This window comes from Phragmites australis, chromosome 14 (genome assembly GCF_958298935.1).
Source record: "Phragmites australis chromosome 14, lpPhrAust1.1, whole genome shotgun sequence".
Classification (NCBI taxonomy): domain Eukaryota; kingdom Viridiplantae; phylum Streptophyta; class Magnoliopsida; order Poales; family Poaceae; genus Phragmites; species Phragmites australis.
Window position 1 is genome coordinate 18,776,800 of NC_084934.1, and position 24,409 is coordinate 18,801,208.

The window sequence follows — 24,409 nt, forward strand, 5'->3', positions numbered from 1 at the left end:
TGACTCTTAGGTTGGGTTTGAGAGAATGGCTTACAATGGGGAGAGTAAGACTGTGTTCACCACACATACTACCCTAGAAGCTGAAAAGTCCAAGATTGCTACTACACCACCACCTATCAAGAAGAAACACACATCACAATCCATCAAGAAGAAACTCGCACCATAGCCCAAGAAGGCTCCACAACCTAAGGTGAGAGCCCACATGAGAGAGACGAGAGTGACCAGCAGTCGAGCTCCCGAGAGACTTTACCATTGCACCTACTGTCAAAGGAAGGGTCACTTGGTTAGGTTTCACTTTCGCCGTAGGAGAGATGAGCGGTGTGGGTGCGAGTGGAATACCTAGGACATGTACCACCCCTACGTCGGTGTATATGAGTCTTTTCTCCGCTCCTACCCACAAGTCTCTAGCGATTTTCAGTCTTTTCCTAGAGACATTGCTCAGTGTGGATTTTACCATAACTCATATGGTTTTGGTCCACGTGTAAGAGGCTTTAAGTCCCAATGCTTTAGCGAACCACATGTCCCCCATAGTGGTACTCGTCCCCAGCGTGTTGGTATTGAGTTGCATGCTCCTACTATTTCAGCTTCAAGGCGGATGACCCAGTACTGGATTTCCATGAGGTTTTTGACTAACCCCAGTACCAAGCTATCCACCTTCTATTCTCCTTCTATGTAGGTGGAAGATGGAGGCCTAGAGAACAAGTGGCTTATTGACTCTAGTTGTTCGCGCCACATGACCGGAGATTTATCATGGTTCTCCAACCTCACCCTGATAAAGCATCATGAGTATATCACTTTCGAGGATGCTCGGAAAGGTAGAGTGAAGGCCAAAGGAACGATAAAGGTAAATGAGAGTTTTACTCTCAAAGATGTGGCTTTGGTTGAGCATATGGGATACAACTTGCTTTCTGTATCTCAGTTGCTACATGAGGACTTGGAAGTGCGCTCTAAGCGCGATATTTCTCGAGTTCTTGATTCTTCTAGCGCTTTGATTTGCAAGATTTCTCGAGTTGGAGAGTTTTTGAAGCCAATTTTTCTGAGGTTTCTGTTTTTTCTCGTTGTTTACTTGCTCAACCTTCTTCTGAGCTTTGGATGTGTCATAGGATATTAGGGCATATAAGCTTTAATTTGCTTACTCGTTTGAGTGCCCTAGGCTTGATCCGAGGATTGCCTAAGCTCAAGTTTGAGAAGGACCTTATTTATGCTCCTTGTCGGCATGGTAAGATAGTTTTCGCTCCTCACCTAGCAGTCAATCTGGTGATGACTGAACAACCGGGAGAACTTCTCCATATGGACATTGTTCGTCCTTCCTGAGTTCGTTCGGTAGGTGAAAAGTGGTATGCACTTGTTATTATTGACAATTACTCTCGCAACTCTTGGATCTTCTTTCTTGTAAGTAAGGATGAAGTGTTCTCATACTTTCAGAGCTTAGCTTTGAGATTGTTCAAAGAACTCTGGGGAGCATTAAAAGCAATTCACAGTGATAATGGCACCGAGTTAAAGAACTATCTCTTTGATGTTTTCTATCTTGAACATGGTATTAAGCATCAATTTTCTGCCCCACTCATTCCTCACCAGAATGGTGTGGTTGAAAGAAAGAACAGGACTTTAGTGGAGATGGCTACGACGATGCTTGATGAGCATAGGACTCCTTGGAAGTTTTGGGCTGAGGCCATTAGCACAACGTGCTATATCTCAAATCGGATTTTCTTGCACTCAATCTTGAATTTGACTTATTATGAGTTGCTCTTTGGGAGGAAACCAAAAGTTTTACATTTAAGAATTTTTGGTTGCCAATGCTTCATCCTAAAGCGTGGTAATCTTGACAAGTTCGAGTCGCGCTCTTTTGATGGTATTTTCTTGAGGTATTCTCTTCATAGTCATGCTTACAGGGTTTACGATCTTGACACTAACACCATCATGGAATCATATGATGTGACTTTTGATGAGTCAACCCCCTGTGCTAGTTCTATCTCTAAGTATGCAGGTGATCAGGAGATAAGCGAGAGCATCTTTATAGATGTCAACCTTCTAGCTCTTGGTGATGACGAGGATGATCTGCTACTTCCCTCGACCACACCTGCTCCAGAGCTAGCTCCTGCTTTTTCTACTCCAGTAGAGGGTCCTACAACCTCTACTTCCACTTTCAGCTGCTCTCGAGCCTACACCAGCTGTGTTTGAGGGTGAGGTTCTCTCAAGGCGTGAAGGCCCTCAACACATTCAGCGGTGACACCCTACACAGAAGATGATCGATGACATCAATGAGAGGAAACTATGAGTAGGGAGCTTGAGATGTCGATAATGGGTGAGCTCAACTTCTTCCTTGGACTTCAAATCAAGCAATGCAAGCAGGGTACATTCGTCCACCAGACAAAGTACACCAAGAAGTTACTGAAGAAGTTTGACATGAGCGACGCAAAGCCCTTAGCGATACCGATGACTATCTCGATTGTGTTTGATTCGGATGAAGATGGCGAAGCGGTGGACCAGCGGGAGTTTAGGGGAATGATTGGCTCACTCCTATACCTAACGAAGACAAGACCGCACATCCACTTCGCCGTCTTCCTCTGCGTGTGCTTCCAAGCTTCATCGAGGACGTCTCACCGCCAAGCGGTGAAACACATTCTAAGGTAGCTTAAGCACACTCTCGAGTATGGACTCAGGTTTTCTGCTACCTCTTCGTTTTCTTTTTGAGGTTTTTCCAATACGAATTTTGCTGGTTGTAGAATTGACAAGAAGAGTACCTCTGGTACTTGTCATTTCTTGGGTAATTCTGTTATGTGTTGGTCTTCTCACAAGCAGTCTAGTGTTGCGCAGTCTACTGCTGAAGCTGAATATGTAGCTGCTGCTAGTTGTTGCTCACATATTCTATGGATGGTTGCTACCTTAAGGGACTTTGGATTATATTTCAAGAGTATACCACTTTTATATGACAACACTAGTGCCATAAGTCTAGCCAATAATCCAGTACATCACTCCAGAACCAAACACATAGATATGAGATTCCACTTTCTGAGAGACCACAATGAGAAAGGGGACATAGACTTGAAATACATTAATACCCAACACCAGCTAGCTGATATCTTCACAAAACCTCTAGGTGCTACTAGATTTGCCTATTTGAGGGGAGAGCTTGGTGTGTGCCATTCTTATGGCATTGTGTGAGGGGAGTTGCCTTTGTATATACTCTATTTTACTTTTGTTGCATTTTCATTGCACCGCATCATGTAAAATAATCATAGTAGTTGAGCTTTGACTTATATGTCTTTAGCATTTTGGTTTGCTAGAATTGAATATAGACTAGGTTGAGTAGTTGTGCAGAGTAAGCTTTTAATCTTATGCTCTTCTTGATGTTTTGACATGAAATATTTCAAGCAAGCTAGCTTTCCTTAAGATAAAATTTAGCAATTTTATGAATCGTGTAGACTATAAAATGTTGCATTCTTGATTACCATGTTTGTAATTATTTTGGCTTAGTCAATGCTTATGTTAAGGCTAGTTTGATGAATACCTTGCTCCAGGCTTCTTGGTTCAAGTCAGTTGATTAGGAAATATTGCACTATATTTTCTATCTTTGTCAAATATTTAGTTCATGATGGAACCTTAAGGGAACATTTGTTCCTTGTATCGTAAGACACTACTTGACTTGATCTTATGAAAACTTGATAACTTGTGACATTTGAATAATCTTGTGAAAATGAAGTTTCTTGCACAAAAATGTGATCCAATACGGTTGTCTTGAAACGTCGAGATGTTTGTCGTACCCAGTCGCACGATATTTCACTTTGATAAGAGGCAACTTGAGGATAAAAATATAAGAAATATAGCTAAAAGATCAATTTTGTTTTAATCACTTGATCTAACTAAGTCTTGGTTTCATGTACAAGCGTTTGTAAAGTCTACTGTCAGGAATGCTTGTTTGCCTAGTTTGAGATTGAAGTTGGCTAGTTCTTAATGCTTGTATTACCTCGGCATGAGTGGATGCTTATGTGGTGATCGCTTTGAACATGATTCGGCTATGTGAAATTAAATTCGTCAACTAATTCTTTGGGTTTAGCTTGTACAGCTTCATGTTCTTGTGTCACTGTTTCTTTTTGAGCCTTTGTGCATTTGTGAGCTCCATCTTCTACTTTCCATAGCCTTTTGATGTTTCTAGCTTTTGCAAATACTTTGTGGTATACTTGTGAAATCTCATTAGGATTATATGTTCATACATTGCATAATATATTGTCCTTGATGTTTGTGTTGCCAAAGGGGGAGAAATGAATGAAAATGGGGAGAAATGGAAAATTTTGCACCAAATCAAAGACAAATCTTGCATAAATGAAAAATATGCATTCATCAAGAAGGAGCATTTGATTTTATGTTTTTGAGTTGTTATTGCTCTTTTGAAGTTTTTGGATTGTCTTTGTTTCTCTTATGCCTTATGCAACCTTTCTTATGTCAAGTGACATATTTTTGCTCTTTCTTAAGTTTTTGTCACTTGGATGAGCCTATCTTCTTCAAACTAATATCTTTGTGCTTTGAGGTGTTGTCAATACACTCATCAAGGGGGAGATTGAGAAACCAAGTTGAAATGTTCCTTGGTTTATATGTGATGAGTGATCGACAAGGTTATTGATTTGGTTTGTCGAGTTTTGGATTGCTTGCTTGGTTTGAGCATTTTGATTATGGACTAACTAGAGTTGGAGTTGGAGAAATTTGTTTGCTTGTCTCATGGTGTGCAGGTGATGAATGCAACTTGGCGGTCGACGACGGGTGATCAGGGTTAAGCGGGTGCTTAGTGTTGGATGATGAAGGAGGTTGAGCGGAGTCAAAAGGGATCCTAGTTGTACACATGGAGGTCAAGCAAAGTATAAAACGGATGATGAAGACAATGTGTTGACAAAGTCAAGCGAAAGGGATGCCGGTGCAAGTGACAAGGTGGCCTGAGGGATCGGGAGCGGGAGAGACTTGCCAGCGGTCAGGATCTCAAGACGAAGTACACGTGTTGATATCAGAGCGCTTACTTAAGGTGTAAGCAAGTGGAGAGTCACGCTTTGAAAAGCGTGAAGAGGGTTTCATGGTTGGGTCTCAAAACTGTGGGATGATTGGAGGAGTATGTGGCACAATCGTGAAGCTTGCATCATGCTTTGAGAAGTGTGAAGAGGGTTTCACGGTTGGGCCTCAAAGCCGTGGGAGGATTGGAGTAATATGTGGTACAATCGTGAAGCTTGCGTCGAGGCGAAGCTAAGTCGTGAAGGCATCACGACCGTTCGATGGACGGAGTAAGAAATAAACCAAAATACCCTCGATGGTAGGTAGGACTGTACTACAAGAGAGGTATTTTGGTAACAAGCTAGGAAACTTAGCGATCAAGTTTCCTAGACCTATAAATAGATGGGTAGGGCTATAAGAGAGTTTGAACCAACCACTTGAACCCCTTGTGCCACCCATTTGAGAGCCTAGAGCTATGGTTTTAGAGAAGATGAGTGCTGAGTGCTTAACCTATGTAATAGGTGTGAGTTTTGAGAGGAAAATATTTATAATTTGCCTAAAATATGGCTGACCTCTTTGAGTAATGAAGTTTATGTTTTTGCATATGCTTAAATTCCCCTCTTTCTAATTTCCCCCTATTGGTTCCTTTTTTTTTTTTTGCAAGTTTTTGATCTCGGTTGAGATTTTTGTTTTCTTACTTGAACTAAAATTTTTCACCTTGTTGGAGTTAATCTTTGTTTCTAGAGGCATAAAATTCACGTACAAAAGTGCACAGTTGGGTATTGAATTTTGTTACCTCTAATCCATCAACTTGGAGGTTTTCTTCACCTGGTGATCATCTCCTTGAGTTTTTGGTGTTTCTCCTAAAGATCCAATTTTTGTATGGGGTTGAGTCATGGATTGGTTTGCTGTGGAACCTAGAGTTTGATTGCAACATGAGACCCACCTATTGTTGGATTTTCAAATATGGTTTTTGAATTGGAACTTCCGGGTTGAGCCTGAATTTTTGCCACGTTGCTCTTTGTGGTGATTTCTTCTTGAGATGTGTTGGGTGAATGAGGAGTAGGCTATCTATTTTGCAAGAAATTTGTAAGACGCATATTCACTCTCTTCTAGTTGCCTATCTTGGTCCTACACTTAACAATTGCTTAATCTTTTCAATTATATTACTGTTTTCTTTACTCACCTTTACACAAATATGCCATGTGTTAGCCTATCATTGATATAAGCCTGCATATCATTATTTTCCTATACACTTGTTGAGTGCATCATAGCCCACACTTGCTATTTTTCCTATACCATACGACATGTGTGGTGCTGCTCGGTAAGTGAGGATGTTGAAGACTATCAAGACAAGGTTATGACGTTCTAGGCGCGTGTCTCCTGGTCAGTTGCCTATGGTGTTGTTAGTTACTAGTGTTTCTGTTCCGCTGTAGATATCTTCTTAGAAGATAATATATGTTAATTACTGTAAGAGTTAAACATTTATTTCTATAAAAGTATTGCTTTTGTTACTTTACCTGTGACGTCCTTATATGTGTTGAACATCCAAGGGATACATAACCCACATCTGGTTTTGTCCATTAAAATTGGGTGTGATAAGAATATATCGACACTGGTAGTAAGGCGGAGTACCAAGATCTTGCTACTTCTTTTGCTGCCAACACAAAGGCCTTCATCAGTGGTATGTCATCCTCACCAGCAAATTTGATTGCTACTTCAAAGCTCATAACAAACTCCCTTGGATCTAATTGTCCATCAAATATCACCACTCTCGGCATTTTTAAAGCCGAAGACCAAGGCCGATTCTACGAGCCAGAGGAGAGCGGGGAGTCTGGATCACTTGCACGCGACTTGGGCTGAAGATCCTGCACAACCCGTGTTGCAAATGCTAATGAAGGGGTGAAGGTGTACCATGTCTCATCGCCCTCGCGCTGCAGCATGTTATTTGGCCTTGTAGTTGTTCATGCATTCTTTTGGCTTCATCAGCTCATCGACGGTATTTAGCTGCCTTCCGATTCACTAATAATCTCTCTAGCATACGCTTCTTTTGTGCTATTTACCGTTCTAGGTCTTTGGCTTCTAGCTATGCAGTTTTTTTTGCTTCAGTTTCTTCTTCCTCTTCGTCTTCATAATCTTCAAGATGATCAAAGTCTTCATGCTCTTCAAAACGAGGGGTCTTTTCCTTAGCTGTTGCCGAAGCTTCAAAATGAGCGCGAAGCCTATTCCCTATCCTTCGCATCAAGGCATTTGCATCTTCCTGGTGAGTTGGTTGTTCGTGAACTCAAATGTCCTCAATGCTTAGCACGGCCACATCATTTTGTTCTTCTTAGCCCTCTTATACTGCCTCGGTTGAAGTGGTGACCAGCTCCGCTAGGGCCAGAGGGGCAGTAGTGGTTGCATCCCCCCAAAAGATGTTATGTCTGCTGTGCTGCTGATATATCATTGTCCTTTGGCTTATTTTTTGGTGGCATGACTTCAAAATGTGTCAGTCCCCACGTACGGTGCCAACTGTTGAAAACTACTGTTACCGAATAGAATTATGGGCCTTTGGACCTCAGAGAGATCTGAAGGTTAGAGGGGAAGGTTTACAAAGTGATGAAGCCTTTGTTGAAATTAATGTCATCCCTCATGTCAGTTAGAGTTACGCCCTATTTATAGGGTATAACTAACCGTTCACTATTATAGTTTACAAGATTATCCATTCAACTGCCACATTCCCGATATATTTGTGAGTAATACGGTACTATTCTAAGCGCATCTAGATTATTTACAGTCTTGCCTTCGTGGACTTCAGTTGCCAGCAAAGGTCCTCCCTTCGCTTGGACCCTCGAAGGTCTCTACCCGGCAGCACCTTGCGTCCCTTCAGTTGACTCACTCGCAATGCTGAGCAAAGTCCTTCGACCAATCTCCGAAGGCCCGACAAAGGCTTCGCCTGTCTGAGCTATTGGAACCGCTCCTATGGTGCTGAGTATATGAAGGGTACCTTCGGCTTGCCAAAGGGTTCCCGTAGCACGATAGATCCACTTCAATTGTAAACTTTGTTAGTTTGCGATGGATACAGATATCTTCAACTCGTGTTTGAAGGGGGCCATCATTTCCCTACACTTACTAACTTTGCTTGGTAAGTGGAGAGACAGAGCTTTGTGCCTAGAAATTTAATGATTTGGTTATCCTTAAAAGTCACAATGTTCGGTAAATATGGCAAATGACACACTCGTCCAAACACAACTCTTATGTGGCCAATATCAACAAACGCATGTAAACAATCTTGGAAGTACAATTTTCTTGGGACACATTACGTGTGGAATACTAGAGTCTTTGTTGGCTTAACTCGCCTAAAAATGTAATTCTCGATTCAGATATACTATAAATCTTTGTGCAATGATACATACCAACATGAAAATGAGCTTCCTTTTGCCAAAAAGATGAAATACTCTCCCTAATCAACGATTCAAATTGGGTCAAGCAAGATCATTTATACTTTGTTTCCTGGGGCTAGGTTGAGTTTAGAGATAGAGTAAGTGCAGCTAATGCTCCAATTGATTAGGATCAAGATGAGAAGGGTGCTAATGTCCTATGAATGTATAGAGAGGCTGAGATATCTTATCTATGCTCAAATCTCTCTATAAACTAGGGACAAAAAAAAGCTTCCCTAAAAGTTGCAATGGTATCTTATCACTGGAAAGCTCAAGTCCAGAAGTTGCACGTTCTTATTCACAACAAGAGGAGATTCATCATAGATTGGTGCTATGTTAGCTGGGCTGATAACCCCGTAAGCCATTTGGGAAAAGTACCATTACAGAAAGTAGATTGTAACCGTGTTTGGTAAATTTACTCAATTATAATTTACTTTGGTTATAGTGCTTGATCTGAAATGGCTGCAAAAATATGCGAGAGATGGGCCGTCTGATACTTACCCATTAGCAAAGTGGCGCATCCTCAACAGATTGCATGACAGAAATGAAACAATGTACCACAAGGTGTGTACCTTCACAGCCCACACATTCATCTAGGTACAACCTTATTTCTGTTGGTCATGTACATTCTCTCAAGGGCATTTGATATGCCTAACATCTTGAGTTACACTTACAATGTATGGTGTGCACCTTATGTGTTAACTTTGTTGCTACTGCAATATCAAACATAGGTGATTAAGACTGGTTGAAATCTATTTTTTCAAAGTGGTTTCCTTATTTCATCCCATTTGTCATTTGGTAGGTCTTAATAGATAACATTGAGGAGTATGCGCCTCTCGTCTACACACCAACCGTTGGACTTGTTTGCCAAAACTACAGTGGTTTGTTTCAACGGCCTCGGGGAATGTATTTTAGTGCAGAAGATCGTGGGGGGATGATGTCCATGGTGTACAATTGGCAAGCTGATCAAGTATGCATCTGTGCCTATCCAGTGTCCACTTACTAAATTGATCTTCCGTAGTTAAGTTATTTCATTACCTTTAAGGTATAGTGAAGTTGGGTTAAGGCATTCTACCTTTTGATCCTTTTCCTTTTGTAGATCTAAAAGAAAAGAATTTTGCTGAAGTTTTCCTTACACTTTCAAACAAATGAAATTGGTAAATTGGTCAATCTGTTTCAGGTTGACATGATAGTGGTGACTGATGGAAGTAGGATACTAGGCCTAGGTGATCTGGGGGTGCATGGTATTGGCATTGCTATTAGAAAATTGGATTTATATGTTGCTGCTGCTGGAATAAATCCTCAGAGGGTATGTTCAATGGTTTTTTAGAGTCTATTTATTATTTTGGACTCTTCCAACTCTGTTCCATCTTCCATTCAAATCTACTGTAAAGTGTCCAACTTTTTAACAATGCAAATAACAAAATAGTAACATGATATAACGTTCCAAGGATTGGAAGTGTTCTTCTATTGCTTTGGACTTGTTATTTGGCCCTAGTTAATCAGATAAATTAAGAAATTTCTCATTGTTGACATCTGAATGGTTTCTTCTAGATGAGGAGGAACAATATTCTTGTTAATGAAGCGACAATAGCTTGTGAAGTTTTACTAGTTTTGTTCAAACAAAACTCTCTCAAGTGCTCTGCTATTATTTGCGTTCTTATTGTTTAATTGCGTATTATGGGTTTTCTTGTAGACGAAAGAGTTCTCTTCTATCTCTTTGATTGTGTTCTTACTTTTTCTAGGTTCTTCCGGTTATGATTGATGTTGGAAGGAACAATGAGAAGCTCCTTAAAGATCCTCTTTATAAGATCTTGATTGAATATTTCTATGTTGGATTTACAATACTAATAGTATTTATTTTGTCTGTCAAACACTTTGTTGTCTTCACATGTGTCATATAAAACACACAGCCACTAGGTGGTAAAGGAAAACAGAAATAGACATCAAAGTCACACCTATTGTTATGATTGTAGATTGAATTGCTTTAGATCTTTCACAAGATGTATTCATCACTCTACTCTTTGCTAGCTCATGAGAATGGTCTAGCCTCTTCTTTTTTGGTTCTTAATGCCACCTAGTAAATGCTATAGTTTTCCATGTTATTCAATTCAGATAATGGCACTTATTCAAAATTGTAGGTGCACTAGACACTCAGCTAGATATTGAGCAATTTTTTTCTTGTTATTCTAAATTTTCTTAATTCTGTATGATACAAATATGGAAAGAAAACCGGTAGAAGAGAAAAAAAAAAGGCAGCAGGCCACTAAGCATGAATTAAAAAACTCGATCACAGGAAGAAAACGTCCCCTGGCTCTGTCATAAGAGAGAGAAGTACCAAACTATTTAGGGAGGTACTCACACAACCTGTGAGTACCCGGGTTCAAGTTCAGGTGGGCGACCTCTCAACTGGTGGCTCTACCAACCGAGCTATTGCTTAGTTCTTCTAAGCATGAATTAGTACTATAGCATTAGAGTAAATGCTTTTGAATCGGTACTAAAACAGAAAATCGCATGCAACTAATTTTACCTCCTTTGAGAACAATCCACCAACAGCAGATAATCCAAGTATGACATCAGGCTTCACCTTTTTAACCTCTGAATCGACAAGGTATCATACAAAATATTCAGCATCATTCTACTCTTATTCTTTCATGAGCTGAAGATCACTTTGTTAATCCGTCAAAAAAAAGTTCACATTGTTAAGTCAAATTTTAATTTTCAATAGACACACATACATAAAGAAATGAACTATTTCATAAAATTTAATCTTCAAAAGGGAACCTTACATAAGTTTATGTCAGACGAGAAAAGCCAGAAGTAACAGAAATTCCCAAGTGGGTCTTTGTGATCTGAACCATCTAACACCACATGAAATGGCACTAGCACTAGTCCACATAATAATCAGTTTTAAAAGTCTCGACCTAATGTGATTTTGTATGCGGTGTTGCAACACAACAGCCAACACTGAATTCTCTTTAGTATTAGCTGTGGAGGGGGATTCAGTTTATTCTCCAAACTTTCCAAGCCTAGATTAATACTTCAATCTCATTGGAAAGAGCTTAATGATAAAGAAAAGCAAATGTTGCAGTAATGAATTGGCTCCAAATAAGAAACTTCTTTAGGGAACGCATATCCCTTCACAAAATGTGGCGCATCATCCTTAAGAATTAGTAAACTACCATGCCACGGGAACACTGATATGCAGTTAAATGTATAAGATTAGACAGTACCACTTCAACTAAGCTTGCCCCCACACTTAAGCCTTGGTGACTGAGCTCACTCTTTCTCCTAGCAAAAGGACGTGCATCTGGGTCGATGTCTGCACGGTCCTCTGTTATTAGACCCTGCACAAAAGTAAATGCAAATCAGGTTATGAGTTCATAAGAGTATGGATAAGACACTGGGTCACATTTGAATTGATTGGGCTTAGCTATTCATTCTGGCATGGGCAAGGAAGCACTCTCACTGACATGATGGATACAACAGCGTTGATCCAATTTATTTTCTTAGAGCATAAGACTATAAGAGTACTCATGCTCCTCTTTCTATTTAAATTATCGATCCAAAAATACAAGTGATAAAGGAGCGGATACCGAAAATATTAAAAGCACTGATGAAAAAATAAGACAACCCTGCAAATGCATTCATTGTTAAATGGTTCTAAGTTATCCGACTTAGACCATCTCCAGCAGCTACCTTAAATTTTCATCCTCTAAAACACTATTACAGCATCCCATATCACTATTACAGTATCCTTTATTTTTTCATCTCCAGCAGCTACCCTATTTTCTACCTTCTACTCCTCTTTTTCTCTATGGGACCCGCTGTCAGCTTCTATGAACAGTACTGCTACAGTGTTGCTACAGTAACAGGCATTGTTTTCCCCCCCGGTCCCCTGTCAGTCTCTTCTACAGTGTTGCTGGGTGCTACAGTAGCTCCGCAGATTCGCAGTACTGTAGCACCACTGTAGCAACGGGTGCCGATTCTGCTGGAGTTGTTACAGTACATGAACAGTCTACCGCAAATCACTGTAGCGCCCGAATCTGCAAAAGTACCTCCTCTGCTGGAGATGGCGTTACATGAGCATCAACTATCCAGAATTGACTCCTGGCACTCTCAAAAGCAACCTTGTTGTTCCCCAACATCCTTGCCATGGTCCTGCTTGCGCATTCACCACTCCAATACCAGCACTGTAAAAAGTGTAATGCAGTAGAGGTAATACTTTTTTTATGAACCTAGCCAAAGGTGTTGATGACGTTTTGACTCGTAACTAAACAGAAATAGGTTCCAGTAATACCATGAGCAATATGAAAATTAAAACAGCATATAAAGAGAAAACCAAGAAAAGCAATGCCATCAAATTTTTTTTCTCGAGGAATAAGACTCAAGAGAACAAACTAAAAGGCAACAGCTGTACTGATGAAAAAATTACAAACTGCACGTCTTACCTGCAAAGGTACGTTTCACGTAATTCATGTGAACTGTCCAAAGCAAAAAGTCAAATACATTTGATCTTTTCTCCACTCTTATATGATAATAACTTCCTGATATATTTTTTAAAGGTGGTACACTGGCTTATCTTCCAAAAGTCAAATACAAAACATGTTGTCCAACAAGAATGACCAAACTAGTCAGGAAAGGAAAAATCTCACAATGTGTTCAGATTACACAGTTGTTCAGGAACAGCTCAGAATTAATTTTACTCATATTACCTAAATTCTTTCTGAACTGAATATATTAACTAATAAATTATTAGTAATAACTGCAGATGTTGACCCGAACCACTTAGTTAGCATGTATAATCTAATTTTGTACTGAGTTAAAAAGGACTGAGAACATTCCGAACCAGCCAGCACCCGCAACAACAATCCTTTGCTTCGGGAAATCTAGCATTGGCCTTCCTTGTGCCCGTACAGCTCCTAAAAGGCCAGCTATTGCAACACCAGCAGTTCCCTTTGTACACAAAGAACAGTCATTTCAAGAGCAATACATCGACTCTTCTAGATAAAGATGGAATACACTAACTAGAACAAAATGTTCGTGTAACCAGCAATAGCAATGTTCCAAAGTCAAAATCTTGAACTTTGTTTAAATTTTAAAGGCTTCGATGTTGAAGAATATTGTAATGAAAACTAGAACAGGCATTGCTTAATGCAGAGCATATGTTTCCTGTGAGGATAGACAATATTGCCCAATGTTTGACAGTGATTACTACAGTCTACAGTGTGTTTCGGCATGCTCAATCCCGTATGAAATATAATATGCAATGGTATCCTCAAAAACCAGGGCATGTTTGGTTACCAGCCACATATTTCTGCAAATGGCAAAGTGTGGCACGCCACATATTCTCTGTTCGCCACAACTGTGGCAACATTTGGCTGCAAAATATGTGTATGATGAGTGGGTCGTGTGCCTAAAAAAGTGTGGTGTACCAGTTGTAAACATGAAGTAAACACTAGCCACGCTTTAATCAAATTTGCTAACTTTGATGTGGTGAAGTATGCCTCAAATACTGCTTAGATATTCACAGATTATTCATGACTTGAAATGACCAACAAAATGCATGTGTTACAGATACTGTTTAAGTAATTAGGCAGCAAATCTCAAGGAGAGTATATATATCACAGGGACGAAGAAACATAGTGAAAATCTTAGGAACAAATTTGCATAAACAAACTAGGTCTAACCTGGACATCGTCATTAAACATGCGATAAGTCTTTCTGTAATGCTGCAACAGCCTAAAGGCCCACTTACTTTGGAAATCTTCAAACTACAAAAATATAAGAGAAGTATTTGTGATTGTTCCAGACAAGGCCACATGTAAGGAAAGAGGTTAGTCAAAAGAAGCATACGGAGCGCCCCGGGTTATCCCCGGTTCTTAAAACCATTATTATACCAGTCCCTGGATCAGTCGCTGGTAAATAAGAGTCTTACAACAGATGATATCTCAGTCAAACACGCGGGGAGTGGTGATTAAGACCCACCATCCCAGAAATACGTAAAGGATTCCAGCGATTAACAGAATCTATGTTATCAGAGAACACAACAGGAACAGCATGGTGACACGCTACTTCATAGGCAACTCGGGTGCGGACGTGACCGAGATCTATTCGTCAGCCTCACCGTCTGCTTCGGTGAAGTCCGAATCGTCCTCTGAAAGTATAAGCAAGGGTGAATACAAAAGTACTCAGCAAGTCTCAACCCTTGCCTTATGGTAGGGATGGAAGATACATGCCTATGATATTATCAAGGAATAAGCTGTAAGGTTAACTTTGCAGAAATGCCAAGTATACACATGCAAGGGTTTATTTTCATAAGGCAAGTTTGTGAAAACAACATATCATCGTTAGTAAATGAAGGGGATTTCAGCCATGGTGGAAGGTCACCAGTGCCCAAATTTTAGGGTTGCCAGACACCACATCCACGACAACTCACGGCACACTACCGATCCTATTTCCAAAAACGGGCATACCTTGCTCACTCATTTTCCAAGGAAACGCACACAACCTATGCTAGTTGCTGTGACCGAACCATAGTTTGTTCGTGATCGCAAACACGACTATTCGAATAGGTTAACCTCTGCAGAGTAGTACACTTTACCCATAAGTTGAGTTTGGTAACATACCACCGGCATGGCAGTGCGACTCAACAAGGTCATTACCTACCACAACATCATCTCACTAGCCGCCTACGGGAGCTAACCAGGGGTTCTTGACCTTTAACTAGGCCTCCAACCGGGTTGCCAAGCCTGCACTTCTTGCACCTGCTCCGTGGTTTCCCGTTGCACACCTACTTCCAGACGACAGTAGACTAGCTGACGGGGTTTAGACTAAGTCCTACCCATACAGGGTCATGTGGCTATACTATGAAGACTAAGTAGGATATCACATCAACTCAGTCTTTATGCAAACCATGTCAAACATCTCCACATGGAGCCTGCCACACAGGCAGTACTCCTCACGAAGTCTGCCGCACAAGGCAACACTTCTACTCCCAAGGCATCCCCAACGGAACCCTGATTTGCCCCAGCTCTAACTAGTTCTCATTTGTTATCATCATCCGACAAGTTATTCTATCCCACAACTCACGCAACCCAATCACCAAGTTTTACACAGTTCGCAAAACTAAACTTGTTTAAGCATGAAATAACAGTAGTGATTACCATCCTAAGCATACTAGTAACAAGGTAATCATCTTAGCATAATTACCATAGCTGAGACGAAAATCCTAGGGTTACCAAGATTGTATTCAGGGTATTCACAAGCAGGTCGGCTAATCTATAATAGGACATAACTAACTTCAATAGTTTAAATTATGCCTTTAAGTAATATATCATGCAATTGAATCTGTGGAAAATGACGGCTACGGGAGGTGGTGATAAAACTGGGTTCAACATGATCAAAGGGAAACAGATTGATACTGCCTCCGCTGAAGTCCTCGAGAGGGTCCTGCTCGAAGCCTTGCGTTCCTGGCTCCTCCTCCTCGAACTCTCTGGTTACTAAAGCACGGCACACAAACAGCAGCACAACACACAAATAAATACAAATAAAATATAAATAAATTTGGAATAAATATGAAACTGGTATGAATATATAGGATTTGAATTTATATGAATATATGTGGAAGAATCGTCGAAATCGGAGTTGAAACGGAGGGGTTATGTGCTTCGGAAGTTGGTCGGGAGTTTAATTCGGCAAAATAAAAAGGAGAGAATATTCCCAGAATATTCTCTAAAATCCGGTTTTTGGGAAATTGTGAAATGGTACTGTTCATTTAGGCTGTTAACTGTGTAACTGGGCTATCAGGCTTTGCTGGGCTAGGCTATCGGGTTACGTGGATCGCTTGGACTGCCGGCCATTGACCATGGCAATCCAGCCTGGCCCAAGGGAGCACGACGCTCGGTCGAATCGGCATCGAGGGACACCACTGCTCGGTCGCCGACTCACAGCGACGGGTTCACCGGAGACTCACCGGAACGCGTCTCCCGGCCACCATTTGGAAGAGAGAGAGAGAGAGAGAGAGAGAGAGAGAGAGAGAGAGAGAGAAGGAAGCGGCGCTTGCCTTGATGAGCTCGACGAGCGATGGTGAGAGGTGAGGGAGGGGTTGGCCGGTTTTTATAGGCAGCGGAAGAATGGCAGAGCCGGTAGCTGGGTCTACGGCGAAGCTCGCGCGTGCGGCACGACGCGGTGATTCGTCAAAGGGGCGTTATTGCCGGTGTTGTAGAAGTTTTGACGTGAGTGGCGCGCGGCGAGGAAGAAGTCTGGCTTGGCAGTCGAGGTGGCGCTCGATTTCTTTGCGTGTGCATCTAGTCCCTCTATGTGAGTTTTAGCTAATTGATGACAAACGATTAAGGGACTAATAGGTTTGCTGAAGTTATGAACATGTTTTAAGTCTCATTGAATAAGTTAAGAGATGTTGGCGTCCCTCAAAAAGAAAAGAGAAGGGGCGTGTAGTTACTCTATAGGCTTTAATTCATTTTATTTTGAATTTGAGTTAAGTATAGCCGTACTATCAAGATGGATGCATGTTGATAGTCTTGAAGGTGCCTTAGTGCTCAAAATATTCTTTTAGAACCAAAAGCTGAGAGACACAATCACCCACGGATACCGGAAAAAAAATATTTTAGTTGTCTGAGCATGGAGTCTCCAGATTAACCCGGATACTCTGGACTCTGATCAGTTGGTCGGAGTCTCCAGGTGAGACTCCGGCAGAGAGTCTCGGTTTGAGTTTGAGTGCTCAACCCGGAGTCTCCGGATTAGTTTGGATACTCTGATGTCTAGTATGTGGTCGGAGCCTCCGAGTGAGACTCCAGCAGAGAGTCCCGGTTTGAGCGTGAGAGCTCAACCCAGAGTCTCTGGGTTAGCCCGGATACTTCGGAGTCCAGTTTGTGGTTGGATTCTTCGAGTGAGACTCCGCGAGAGAGTCTCGGGTAGGCCTTAAGTGCTTAACCCGGAGCCTCTAGGTTGGCCTAGATACTCTGAGTTCTGGTGTCACCGGACCCTCCGGAGAGACTCCGGTCAGTGTTTTTGCCTGCGTTCCCATGTGTTACCCGGACGTTCCCATGTGTTACCCAGAGTCTCCGGGTGAACCCGGATACTCCGGGTCAGTTTAAAATACACAGTAATGACTAGTTTTTTGAAGTGGGCTATAAATACCCCACACCCTCTTTTTGAATAGCTGCTGAACCAACTCGTGGACAAACTCATTCAAAGTCATTCAATAGCCCTCCTAACTCCTCTACAGTTTTAATTCTTGCAAGATTTGGAGATTAGGGTTTGGGAAGTGAGATTGAGTGCTAGAAAGCAAAAATCCATTTTTGAGCACTTGAGGTCATCGCCAAGCTTTCGATTCGTATTCTTTACTCTTGGAGTTTTGAGCTCCTAGACGGCAAAGCGTCACCCGGAGAGCACCCAAGCTTGTGGAGTGCATTGAAAAGTTTGTATTACCCTCTCGATTTGAGTAAGAATCTTAGCTTGATCTTTGTGGTCGCTTTAGTGAGGAAAGGGTTGAAAAAGATCTGGCTGTTTGTGAGCTCCTCAGCGGAGATGTAGGCACCTTTTTGTGAGGTGGTCGAATTTTGGGAACAAATTCTTGTCTCATTTACTTTTTGTACATTTACTTGTTCTAGTTGATATTTGGGGATCTTCCCGATCTACTTGTTTGTGTGCGTGTGACTGCAGGTTATTCGTGATAAGGTATTTAGGCATCCTTTAGAACCTATGGTAACTTATAGACTCATTTAGATTTATTTGAAAGTTCATAAGTTTCAATTTTCTGTATAATCCGGATTATCCGGATAAGCCCGGAGTATCCGAGTTCTGTATAACCCGGAGTATCTGGATTTAGTAATCCACTGCAAAGTTTTAAATTTCAGAAAACGCCTATTCACCCCCTGTCTAGGTGATATCTCGTACATTTCAGGGGTTCGCAGTGCTCGGCGGCTGCGAGAGAGGGTCGGCATGGGATTGCGGTGTGAACCGGCGACTCGGGAGTGGTATGGTGAGGCGGTGGCGGAGTGATGTGGCCGGTGGTTGGCGGTTGGGTGGGTGGCGGATTCCGGCGGCAGTGGCTCAGGAGAGAGCAGCGGGTGCAGCGCGGCGCATGAGGAAGGAGAAAGAGGGTGGGCGCCAGGCTGACGCGCGAGAGAGAAAGGGAAGATGGGCCGGGGTGAGCTGGACTGCCAGAGGAAAGGAAGGAGAGGGAAAGAGAGTAGGCCGGCGGTAGAGAAAGAGAAATGAAGAATGGGTTGGGCTGGAAGAGAGTGGGTTGAAATGAGCCCAAGGAGAGAGAGAAGGAGAGAAAAGATTTGAACATTTTTGTTTGGATTTTGAAATTGTTTTGAACTGATTTTGAAATAAATTTGAATTCGAATTTTGGCCGAAAATTGGGATGTTACAGCATAGAACGCCAAAATAACACCTGTACAATAACATTGGGCCAACGAGTAAAAACAGCTTCCATGAATTCATCAATAGCTGAGACATATTCATCTCCCTCAAGACGGTGCTCTTGTAGCCCAAGTCAATAGTTGCAATTTTTTTTATGAGAACAGTAGGTGAGAGCTTAACTGAAAATTCTATTAGTATAGTGATGTACAAATGTGAGTACATAAGCGAGCAACAGAAAATCTCCAGTTAAGAGCCAGACTCGAAAATGAACTTGGAATTACAAGATTACAAAAACTATACAAATCTGCAAAAAGTCGTATTTTCTATCTATATTATTGGGAGGAATTCTTTCAAACAAACAAGTCAGCAAATCTGTAGATATTAAGTAGTTGCAACTTACAAAACAAGTCAGCAAACCTACAGATATTAAATATTTAGAGAGTATTGAATGAATAATTTTCTGTACAGACTGTGATTGTTATACTGTTAAATAGAGTAAAGTGCACTGTAGATCCCTAAAGTTGCACATGTGTGTCACTTAAGTCGATAAACTATAGAGTTGCACATTTAGGTCCCTTAACTCGTACAAGTGGTCAGGTCAACTAAGGTCCAACTCTTACAAAATTGCTAATTAGAGATTATATAACGTCTTTGGCTTAACCTAAATTGTTGTTTGACCACATGATCTTCAAGTAAATTAAATGGAAACTGATGTCTTTATATTTCGAAGAGAAATATTTATGTCTTTCAAAAAGTTACCTTCCCTTAGCTATTACTTAGCAAGTATGCCTTCAAACTTTAGTCTACAAAGTTTGAATCTGCTGTGTCCCCAACATTTGCTAATTAAGTCAGATCCGGGCCTGATTTGACACCCTTATACAAGTTTGAGGACTGAAATGTGCAGTTCTCAAGGTTAGAGGTCAAAGCAATACATCCGTGCAAGTTTAGGGTACAAGGATGCACCTTACTCTGTCAAATAATACAAATGAGTTCTAGTAATAGATAGCAAATTTTCTTTCTAAAGGCCTCCTGCGAATCCTATGCTTGTCTCAAGTTATAGACTTTGTACCATGAGAAGATTGGTACATGTAGTTTAGACTAGTTGCAGCCACCATTTTCAGTTTTTGAAAAGTGATAAAAGATTCAAGTGAATGCTCATCATGAGATACTTGCGCCTTCAGGTTCTAGAAGCACTCAAAGATTCATCCTCTTCGAGACCAGCAATTTTTGCAATGTCCAATCCTACTAAAAATGGTCTGTTCTGTGTAATTTTACTCTCAAGTTTATTATTTGTCACTTATCTAATTCTGTGCCGATTCCATTTGTAGCTGAGTGTACACCTGGAGAAGCATTTTCAATTCTTGGTGAAAAGGTCATCTTTGCTAGTGGAAGCCCATTTGATGATGTGGATCTTGGTACCACTTTCCATTCCTAGTTGTTGCGACTCATTTTTTATGCGTCTTTCATTTTAAGTAGGAGGATTTCATTTTTTTTCTTATACTAGACTCAGCCATTAATGCTTCTTACAGGTAATGGGAAGATTGGCCACTCCAATCAAGGGAACAACATGTATCTCTTTCCTGGGTTAGACCGTTACCATTATACACTACGCAATTGGGTTTTGTTCTTGTAAAAATTATGGTTTCACTTTTTTTCTTTGCTTCACCGATGTGCAGAATAGGGCTTGGAACCCTTCTGCCTGGTGCTCGGGTTATCTCCGATGGAATGCTGCAGGCTGAAGCTGAACGGTGACTCCCTTGACCTCTGAGCATGAGACCCTGTAACCACTACCGGAATCCCCATGTTTGCCGAGTGTCTAAAACATTGCCGAGTGTATTTTATCGTGCACTCGGCAAACCACCCTATACGCCGAGTGCCAAAAAAAAACACTCGGCAAACAAGTAGACACTCGGCAAACCAAGAGAAAAGCACTCGGCAAAAAATAGCACTCGGCAAACTCGAGAAAATACACTCGGCAAAGTAAGGCACTCGGCAAACACTGCGCCACGTGTCCCTCCTCACGGACTCTGGCGGCGCGTCCGTCCTTTGCCGAGTGTCGTCTAACGGACACTCGGCAAAAAACTTGTTTGCCGAGTGTCCTCTATTTGACACTCGGCAAATAGTGAAATATTTTCCTTACCGCCCAAAAATTTCGGATTTTTTTGAATTTACACCCGCGCAGACTGTGCCTTCTACGAGTGGCTCGGCCCACAGCCCAAACCCCAGCACCCACCTCCAACCCTAGCTCTTCCAATCCCCAATTCCCCATCTCCCGTCCCGCTCCACTCACATGCGCCGGCGCCGACGCCTTTTCCGCCTGGCCGCCGCCCCTCACGTCCCCTACGCAGTCAGCCACAGCGGCTCACGGCCCCTACACAGTCGGCCGCCGCCCCTCACGTGCCAAGCTCGGGCGGGCAGCGGCGGGCGCGGCCGTGCGGGCTACAGCTGCGGCGCGTGCCGTGCTTGGTCGAGCGGAGGGCCGGAGCTGTGCCTGGTCGCGTCAGCGGAAGACGCCAGCCATCGGCAAGCCACAGCCTCTCAGCACGCCAGCAGCTCGGCGCCTCGGCCAGCACGTCGGCGGAAGACACTCGGGCGACCAGCAGGCAGCAGCACGCCAGCTGCAGACCTCTCAGGTGGTTTCCCTTAACTGCATCCTTGCAAACATCGGCTTCATTTGTCCATTTGCGTGCGTACTGTGGTGTAAAATTTTGATGTGCCAAATTAAGGAAGAGTTAATTTGCAGAGAGATGGAAAGTGGGATATGTACATGTACTGTAGTTAATTTGTTTGGCAGTTCAAGTGCTGAATTGCTCGCTACCTTCTGTGATAACATTCTAAAGAAAGGCTGCAGTGAAAAGCTCAGTGATGAAGCCATTGAAGATGCCCTTGAGAAGGTACATCTTGTCTTTTCTTTTGCTGCTTTTATTAAATTATGAATGTGAACTTTTACATTTGCTATTGGCTATTTTTCAGGTGGTAAGATTGCTTGCATACATCAGTGATAAAGACCTCTTTGCTGAGCTATCTTCCAGGAAGAAACTTGCAAGAAGATTGCTTTTCGACAAAAGTGCTAATGCTGAGCTATCAGTGATAAGATTGCTCCTGTGGTGGCTTTTTTTTTCCTCTTTTTTTAATGGTTTGCCGAGTGTATTTTAAGGGCACTCGGCAAACCCTCCACTTTTTGCCGAGTGTATTCCCTCGACACTCGGCAAACTGGCGCTTTTTTTTGCCGAGTGTCGGATTTCACTCTCGGCAAAATAGTTTGCCGAGTGCGCGATAGAAAACAGTCGGCAAACAATTGTTTGCCGGTACGTTGTACGCCGACTGCTGTTTGCCGAGTGTTACATTCGGCAAACCATTTGCCGAGTGTTTTTAAGCCTTCGCCGTGTGCCCTAGGCACACGGCAAAGTCACGAAATCCGGTAGTGAACATAATCAAACTACTTATTTACATCTTTCCTGTTTCCTTTACCATGAAAAAAAAATTCTGTAGCTTGGCTTCATACATGAAAGAAGAGGTTCTCCAAGGGATAATTTATCCTCCAATCTCCAGTTTTATAATTCTAAAACTGATCTTCCAGTTTGTGTTGTATGTACTCCTAATATGTACTACATGCAGAATACGTGACATCACTAAGGAGGTGGCAGCAGCAATTGTGAGGGAGGCAGTAGCTGAGGATCTAGCTGAGGGATACCGTGACATGGATTCATGTGAGCTTGCAAGACTCAGCGAGGTGATTAATCTCTTCACTGCCCAAGAAAAGTACCATGGTTTTATTACGGTTTACTTTGTTGACCTCAAACTCATTGTGATACAGGAAGAAACTGTTGAATATATCAAGACGAACATGTGGAGTCCAGTCTATCCAACAATAGTGTACAAGAAAGACTAGAGAGCTCTATTTTGCTGTTTTACATATGCTCAACAATCATGTACAGTTTACATCAGGATACGTTCTGGATGTTACTTCAGAAATGTAGGTCCAATAGTTACGAGCAAGCAGACTTGATTGTTTTTACTCATCTGCCATGTGATAGCGCAAAGACATTGACCATGGGGGTATAACATAGGCCCAATTTCCCGACATACTTCAATATGCTGAACTTTTTCTATATTAAATATCAGCTGTACGACAGCTAAGACTTCACGCCATTTTTTTCAGAAATGTTAATATCCTTTGTGTATGTTTGAACACAGATCAAGTAACAAAGGGGCCATAAGTTTACCAGTCTATTCTGGCTAGCTGCTTGTCTAAAATCATTTGATCGTTATCCCTTTCTTTATAATTTGGTGTTTTTACAATGTTGAGCCTTTTTTGAGTATCAGAACATTACTTATGTTTATTGTCGTATGAGTATGACTACACCAGCTATATGGCGATCCATGTCTCAACAGTATTTGCAATTTGCAGCTATGGCTTGCCTGCTGTCCACAGTGGCCATCCTAGTTGATGGTGAATGGAGACATCCTGTTACTGCTGGCCATTGTTGATGTCCTGTTTGTCGAACTGCATATGTTCATCCAATGGTGTGAGCTACAGGTAATCCTTTCAAGTACGCTGCTTTGTCAGATCTTTCCCTCTCAAGATAGAAATTGTTCTGGATCTCCACTCAGTTACCTCATGTTACTCCATGTACACATTGCCATTTGCTCCTGGAGTCCTGGGTGTGGTGGCTGAAAGTTAGTGCTATCCATGTCAGCTATGGTGAGATCAAGATGAAGAAAGCCTTGTGGTTCAACGGGGAAATCCATTTTGGAAGCGTAGTCTCTCGTTGCAGCCAGCATGGTTTCGTCTTGCCTACCTTTGTTGATCATACCGTCGATGTGCGCATGTCAAAATTTTGATGTGGTTCATTCATGGGTTGTTTGTTCATGGGGACTTATGATTACGATGGTTATTTAGTTCAAGTGAATTTGTTTGCATGCTAAAATTTGAACCTGATAAGATGATTAACATAAAACAGAAATTAAATAAAGTGTCATTTATCGTCAAACGACTATGGGACTAAAGCTTTGATTATTTTCTTTTGGGAGAGCAATGTTGATATATTCCATTTGGGTGTCTGTTGCGTTCGTGTGTTGTGTGTGTTCAGTTTTTTTCCTTTTTTGTTTGGTGTGGACCTGTTTAGTGTTGCATTTCTTTCTTTCTTCTTTAATGGAATGACACGCATTTGTCCTGCGCATTCGAGAAAAAGGTTACGATGGATATTGCTTGTCCATGTCTTGACTCAATCGTGTGCAGAAATGGTTTGCTCCTGGTTCTTTCATCATCTTGCTGGTAGGAAAGCACTTAAGCCTTTCCAAAAGGGAGGGATGGCTTGCTATCTAGTTCCTTCAGTTCGCCGAACTTGGTCAATGTTCTTCCTCTATGTGAAGCCTCTCGCTTCTTCGTTGTTTTTTCGTTGACGCAGTTGTCAATGTTGAGCTGCAGCATTCCTGATTGCAACTTCTATGGTAGTCAACTGTTGATTTTATTTATTTCTGTTTTAATGCTTTGAGAGAAGATTTTGTTTATTGTGATGTTGAACAGTCGGCACTACAATAAAACGAAATGACTGATGGTAATGTGAAAAATAACTTGATTTTTATTTCCTGTAATTGGAGGACTTCATGAACTGAAA

The 24,409-nt window shown here is 41.7% G+C and overlaps 2 protein-coding genes across 2 annotated transcripts in view; both read left to right on the forward strand.

The window, feature by feature from the left end:
- LOC133890292 (NAD-dependent malic enzyme 1, mitochondrial-like) overlaps positions 1–10,546 on the forward strand; it is a 33,107-nt gene extending 22,561 nt beyond the window's left edge. The window contains exons 3-7 of the mRNA XM_062330706.1: positions 8,842–8,960; positions 9,199–9,366; positions 9,577–9,705; positions 10,142–10,228; positions 10,538–10,546. Of these exons, the coding sequence (XP_062186690.1) occupies positions 8,842–8,960; positions 9,199–9,366; positions 9,577–9,705; positions 10,142–10,228; positions 10,538–10,546 (512 nt within the window). The remainder of the gene's footprint in view (positions 1–8,841; positions 8,961–9,198; positions 9,367–9,576; positions 9,706–10,141; positions 10,229–10,537) is intronic.
- Positions 10,547–19,858: 9,312 nt separating this feature from the next.
- Positions 19,859–22,680, forward strand: LOC133890293 (NAD-dependent malic enzyme 65 kDa isoform, mitochondrial-like). Its single transcript, XM_062330707.1, has 7 exons — positions 19,859–19,870; positions 19,970–20,042; positions 20,117–20,203; positions 20,318–20,372; positions 20,465–20,536; positions 22,281–22,521; positions 22,606–22,680. The coding sequence occupies exons 1-7, from the start codon at positions 19,859–19,861 to the stop codon at positions 22,678–22,680; spliced, it is 615 nt and encodes a 204-aa protein (XP_062186691.1).
- Positions 22,681–24,409: the final 1,729 nt, after the last annotated feature.

Excerpts from the sequence above, each read along its gene's own strand:
- LOC133890293 (XM_062330707.1), top strand. Across the intron at positions 20,204-20,317 it reads ATTTGATGATGTGGATCTTG|GTAATGGGAAGATTGGCCAC; the intron begins GTACCACTTTCC and ends TGCTTCTTACAG. Across the intron at positions 20,537-22,280 it reads CTGCAGGCTGAAGCTGAACG|CTTGGCTTCATACATGAAAG; the intron begins GTGACTCCCTTG and ends AAAATTCTGTAG.